Here is a 6,659-nt window from a genome sequence, read left to right on the forward strand (position 1 = left end):
TTTAGTATCATAATAAAATATATTTTAAAATATTTATTATTTGATTATGATAATTTTATAAATTATTTATCAATTTCAAAAGAATTTAGATATTTCTTTTTAAAAAATATTCAAAAAATTATAATAAATAATAAAAAACAACTAGATTTAATAAAAAACAATAAAATAAAAATAGATACCTATAAAATCAATAATAGTGATAATAATAATAATAATAGTAGTAATGATATTTATTTTATAGACAATATTGAAAAAATTCAAGTAAAACAATTCAATGTGGGAAATATTGGGGAATTCAATAATTTAAAAGTTATAGAAACAGGTGGTTTAAAAATAAGTGGTGACGTTATTTATAAAAAGAAATTAGATTTAAAGTTTAAAACCAAATATTACCATATAAATGTTTATGATGACTTTCAACAACATTTTAATTTAAAGAAATTAAAAGCAACAGGATTAATAGACTTGCTTATAATCAATAGACTCTTAAGTTTTTCGGGCGACACCTTGAAGTCATTAGATTTCGGGTTCGACTTAGGACTTTATTATTTAGATTCTTATATAATGCATGAATTGGATCTTGACTATGACCAAGAGGTAAACAATTTCAAAAATAAAATTTTAAATTTTGAGCAATATTTAAAACAATGCTCAAAATTAAAGAAATTGTCAATAAGAGATAGACCCAATATCCATCAGATTGGTTTCCATATTACCGAATATATTCAATTTCAAGATGCTATCAATAGCGCAATACCTGGACTATTACACTTAACAAAGGTCCATCTGAACGGTTTTTTAATAAAGAGAAACGATTTCTTTGTGGCCTTATCTCAAGTACCAGGAATTAAAAGCTTAAAGTTACAAAATGTAAATTTAAGATTTAAAATCATATACAATGAGCTTTTAACATACTTAACTGGTAATAAAAAATTAAAAAAGCTTTCAATTAGAAATCACTTACCCATAGAATGTAGTGAACCGTTTTTAAAATATTTGTCACAAACCACCGAGCTCTCATATTTAAATATTGCATTCAACCAAATGGACATACAAAAAATTCTATCAGAAATACTCGAAAACCATAAATACCAATTCAGACAAATTGTCATCGGAGATAACTTAATATTGCCCTTTAATTTTTTACTATCAACCGATATCACTAAATGCATAAATATAAAATACATATATGGTAATCAAAGAAACTCAATCATTTTAAATAAGGAAAATGTTTTCGAAATCATGACCAATTTTTATAAAGTGGAGGATCACTTAATAAATCTTTATGAATATTAGTTTATTTTAAAATATTCAATTAGATACAACGAAATAATGATATTATTTTTAAAAAATTTAAAATTCTATTTATTTCTATTTATTTCATTTTTTCTTTATTTATGCCACTTTATCTATTGTTTTTTTTTCCATTAGTTTTATGGGTGTTAAACCATACACATTTATAAAACTTTTTTTTAATTTTTTTTTTAATTTGGTTTTTTTTTTTTTTTTTTTTTTTTTTTTATAAATTTTTAATTTTTTTCAACCCAATTCAAATCATTTCTTTTTTTTTTTTTAAATAGAATATATTTATTTTATTTGTCATTTCTCTTATACAACACTCATTATTATTGTTGTTTTTTAAAGAAGAAGATATTTATGTATATGTGTGTATTTTTATTTAATAGATTTTTTAAATTATAAAAAAAACAAAAAAAAAAAAACGAAAAGAATGGAAGAGGAAATCATCAAATCTTTGAATAAATTAAGTTATAATGAATTGAGGACGATTCTAAAAAGCAAAGGTGTTCAAATGGAAAGGTGTCCTCCAAAGATTTCAGTTTACACTCAATTATTTGAAATATTAAAGAAAGAAAAGATTGAAGCTAGAAATATGAAAACCACCACTGCAACAACAAAATATTATGGATCAATAACAAAGACAACTACAACACCAAAATCAAATACAGGGGACAAAGTATTGGACGATTATTTAGACAATTATAACAATAGTGTTAATTTAAGTCGCCCAACAAGAAAATCAATTCTAAACTCCTCTAAACTAACCGATAGTTATAGCAATAGTAATATTAATACAAGATATAGAAGCAGAAACAATATTGATAATATAATAAATAATAGTAATAGTATTAACAATAGTAAAAATACAATCGAAATTGAAAAAAACATTGATGACTATAAAAATTATTTAAAATTCAACCCCGAACAATTAAATAATCAAGATAGTAGAACAACAGGTTTCGACAATTTAAATGCACACAAATATTATAAACTGATTACTGAAAAAATAAATTTTTGTGACATAGCCCAGAGAACAGGTTTTGATGACTCTTTATCATTTCAATTAGTTTCCGAATATGCTAAATTTATGTCACTAAGAATTATATCCAATGATTTAGATTCAACTATTTTACAACCACCACCAATGGTAAGTTTTTTTTCTAAACAAAAATATCAATATAAATATATATATTAACAAAACCATTTATTTATATAGATTCAAATATTTTATAAATATCATATATTAGATACCAAAAGTTATTTTGAATTTATAAAATTAATTAATGTAGAATTAAACTCAGACCCAGATAGATTGGATATAATAATCGATGATGAAGAAGAAAACAAATTATTATCAAAAAGATATGAACACACTTTAAACATTTATAAAAAGAATTTTGCAAATATTAATAATAAAATTTGGCCAAATAATTGGGATCAATGTTTAGCATTAACACACGAAAAAACAAATAAATTTAGTAATAGACATGCACAGTTTGAAGAAAATAATGCAGGAAAAAATGATTCTAAAGTAAGAAATTTGCAAAAGAAGGAGTTAGAATTAAATGAATTAGAAAAACAAAAAAAATTATTAGATGAGGAATCTGCATTATTAAATCAAAAAGAAAAAGTTTTTCAAAATAGAGAAAAAGATTTACAAAATAGAGAGAAAGATTTACAAAATAGAGAAAAAGATTTTCAAAATAGAGAAAAAGATTTACAAAATAGAGAAAAAGATGATAACGATAGAAATAAAAAGCATCATAGAGCAAAGAATTTAATATATAGAGAAATGGAAAGAGAAAAAGAAAGAGAAAAAAATATAAACAAATCATATTTTATGGATAGTAGTAATGATAATGGTAATAGTACTAGTACTAGTACTAATAATATACATTCAAGTAATGATGGCATCATACATAATAATAATAATAATAATAGTGATGATAATAATAATAATATTGATAATATGATTAGTAATAACATAATAGATAATAAGAATACACCTTTAAATTTAAATAATAATAATGTAGGAGATCCTAATGAACAAGCATCGCCATCTCAAATTTTAATAAAGTGTCAAATAGAAAGAAATGGAAAACCTCCACAAACTGTTCATTTTAAAATTGGTTTGGATTCACAATTATATAAATTGATAAACTTTGTTTTTCAGAATTATGGAATAGATTATAATTTTTTTATTCTTCAAACAAATACATTAATAATACCAAGTTTAACACCTTCATATTATAATATGGTAAATGGCACAGTTATTCAATGTAGATTGGGACATCACCAAAACATCCCTCGATTGCCATAAATATTAAAATGACAACCCAAAAAAATAAAAAATAAATTCTTTCAAAACTTTTTTTCAATAAATATAATGAAAAAAGAAAATAATGGTTTTTTTATCATTTTTTTTTAATATTTTTTTAATATTTTCCTTCATTATTTATATTCTTTTTGAAAAAAGTTACTGAATAAATTAAAATTTTCTTTTGTTCTACATCTATTTTATTCATATTTTTTTTAAATTTTATGTTAATCTTTTTTTTTAATAGGGACTACCACTACAAAATTTTTTTAAGTTATTTAATTTGTTTTGTTTTGTTTTTTTTTTGTTTTTTTTTTTTTTTAAAAAATGAATATACACATTTTTTTTTTTTTCTTTCATCAATACAAATAATAATTTTTTTTATTTTTTTTATTTTTTTTTTATTTATATAGTTTTTTTAAAATAATAATGGATGAAGATTTATATATTAATGGTAGAAGTGTAAATACATTAAGTAATAATGAAATTAAGAAAGTTCTTTCAGGTAAAGGTGCTAAAAAGAAAAGATCTAGTTTTTTGGAAAAATATAATAATAGTGATGATCTACATCCACAAAAAAGAAGATCTGTTCTTAACCCCAGTAAACTAACCGATTTTAAAAATAGTGATGTTGATAATAGTTCAAAACAACAATTATCAAATCACGATATTAATAAAACAAATGCACAAGAATTATTTATAAAGATTACTAATAAAGTAGATTTTAGTTCAGTATTGCGTAATACAGGTTTAGATGGCAGTTTAAACTTTCAACTGATTACTGAATATGCTAAATATATTTCACTAAGGGTTATATCTAACGATCTTGACTCAACTCTTTTACAACCACCACCAATGGTAAGTTTTTTAAAAAAAAAGATTAAAAAAATAATAACTAATAAAATTTTTTAAAAGCTTTTGGTTTTTTATAAAAATCATATTTTAGATACAAGAAACTACAATGATTTTTTAAAACTAATAGGGGCAAATTTAAACACAGATCCAAATAGAAATATGTTTGATATTAATTTTGATGATGATGAAGAAAACAATTTATTATCAAAAAGATATGAACACACTCTAAATATTTATAAAAATCTTTTTGGGGAAATAAATAATAAAATTTGGCCAGAAAATTGGGAACACGTTTTAGAACCAAGAAAATCATTAGTAAAAAAAGAGATACAATATGAAGAAAGTTGTATAGTACTAGAAGATAGTGACACCGAAGTCAGTGTAAAAGAAAAAAGAAATTTAGAAATTATATGTATAGATACGGAAGAATCTGAACAAGAAGATGAATTTGTTCATTTTGAAAAACAAAATAATGAGGAAAACTATAGTAATAACAATTATAATAATATTAATAAAAACAATAAAAACAATAATAGTAATAATAATGATAATGAAAACGATATTGATAATTGTAATGATAATGATAATGAAAAAGATATTAATGATAAAAATGATAAAATTAATAATGATATTAACAATAATAAAATCGATATTAATTATAATAATAACAATAATATTGACAATAACCATAAGGAGGGGGATATTTCAAATACAATTAATGGAAATAAATCCAAAAAACCAATTATTTCAAAAAAAAAGAAACAAAAAAAAACAACATTATTTAAAGGTCTTAATTTTTTAATAACAGGTTTTGATAAAGATGCAGGTAAGTTTTCTATATTTATATTTCATCTATTATAATTATGTATTAATTGTAATTTATTTATAGAAAAAATTTCTGAATTCATTACTCTTGGTAGTGGTAAAGTTTATGACAACATAAATACCTTTTTCTCAATAAGTGATAAACATATTGGTAATATTCCAAACAAGATGATATTGGCATCAGAATCGGCTAAAACAATTAAATGTATACGAGGTATAGTAGAAGGGGTTGATTGTATCAAAGTTGATTGGATATATGATTTTAGTGAACCGGAAAAGTTAAAGCCTTTCGACAATTATATTCTACCATTTGGTAAATCTGTATTTACCCAAAATAACATATATCCAACTGAAGATTTTAATATCAAGGAGTTGTTTTCTAATTTTAAAATAGAAATTTTAACACAAGATAGAAACGGTTCATTCATAGATGATTGGTCTCCAATCTTAAGGAAATGTGGTGCCAAGGTGGTTAAGCGTATGTTTGCCAAAAGCAAGACCGATGTCTATCTTTTAGATGATAGGTATACCAACACTCCTTTCCATAAAATATCTTCAGACACTGGTGTCCCTATAGTCTCGACTAAATGGGTATTTCAATCTATAATCCACCAAAAAAGATTAGATTATAATATTCACCCCAGTTTTTTAATTTTAAATAATGAACAAAAATATAAAAAATAAAGAATCAAAATATGCAATATTATATTTTATTTTAACTATTTTTTTTTTACAAAAATTGCACATAATAAAGATCACCAATTTTCTATAAATAATATCTAAATTTATGTTGATGGGAGCTTCCATTTGCAATATGAATAACCTAATCATTAAGTTTTTCTTTTTATTTTTTTTTTTATTTTAATTTTTTAATGAATTTTGGATATTTTTTTTTTTTTTTTTTTTTTGATTAAAAAATAATTTAATTTATAATGTCAGAAGCGCCACCACAACCTTCAGCTCCAGCTAAAAAAAAGATTGTATTAAAAAGAGCAGCTGGAACCAATGCAAATGAATTGCCAGCATGTAGAATTAAAATCGAATTAGATTCAGATAATAACAATGGAGATAATATGGAGTCATTGGGTTGTAAACAAGTTGCTACAATTGTATCCGCAAGATATATGACAGATAATAGTAATGACAGTGAATCTCAAGTTGATATTAAAAGAGTTATTGAAATGACATTAGATCTTAATGATACCAATTCCTCATACCAACCAGGTGACTATGTTGCTGTTTATGCTCCAAACCCAGACTATCAGATTAAAACCTTAATTAGTAGATTACAATTAACTGAAAACAAAGTTATTAAAATAGAATCATTAGATTCAAAATATGGTACATATTATATATACCTATG

The 6,659-nt window shown here is 22.7% G+C and overlaps 4 protein-coding genes across 4 annotated transcripts; all 4 read left to right on the forward strand.

Annotated features, from left to right (window-relative positions):
• Positions 1–564: 564 nt before the first annotated feature.
• Positions 565–1,296, forward strand: DICPUDRAFT_83431 (uncharacterized protein; the record flags this gene model as incomplete). The annotated part of the gene is made up of 1 exon (XM_003292778.1): positions 565–1,296. The coding sequence occupies one exon, from the start codon at positions 565–567 to the stop codon at positions 1,294–1,296; it is 732 nt and encodes a 243-aa protein (XP_003292826.1).
• Positions 1,297–1,729: 433 nt separating this feature from the next.
• Positions 1,730–3,619, forward strand: DICPUDRAFT_83432 (uncharacterized protein; the record flags this gene model as incomplete). The annotated part of the gene is made up of 2 exons (XM_003292779.1): positions 1,730–2,446; positions 2,516–3,619. 2 exons carry the CDS (start codon positions 1,730–1,732, stop codon positions 3,617–3,619), a joined length of 1,821 nt encoding a protein of 606 aa, XP_003292827.1.
• A 426-nt stretch (positions 3,620–4,045) lies between these two features.
• DICPUDRAFT_83433 (uncharacterized protein) lies at positions 4,046–5,980 on the forward strand (the record flags this gene model as incomplete). The annotated part of the gene is made up of 3 exons (XM_003292780.1): positions 4,046–4,474; positions 4,532–5,297; positions 5,361–5,980. 3 exons carry the CDS (start codon positions 4,046–4,048, stop codon positions 5,978–5,980), a joined length of 1,815 nt encoding a protein of 604 aa, XP_003292828.1.
• Positions 5,981–6,228: 248 nt separating this feature from the next.
• Positions 6,229–6,637, forward strand: DICPUDRAFT_83434 (uncharacterized protein; the record flags this gene model as incomplete). The annotated part of the gene is made up of 1 exon (XM_003292781.1): positions 6,229–6,637. A coding segment is annotated over one exon (409 nt), but the record flags the coding sequence as incomplete, so codon positions are not given.
• Positions 6,638–6,659: the final 22 nt, after the last annotated feature.

This window comes from Dictyostelium purpureum (assembly GCF_000190715.1).
Source record: "Dictyostelium purpureum unplaced genomic scaffold DICPUscaffold_373, whole genome shotgun sequence".
Taxonomy (NCBI): Eukaryota; Evosea; class Eumycetozoa; order Dictyosteliales; family Dictyosteliaceae; genus Dictyostelium; species Dictyostelium purpureum.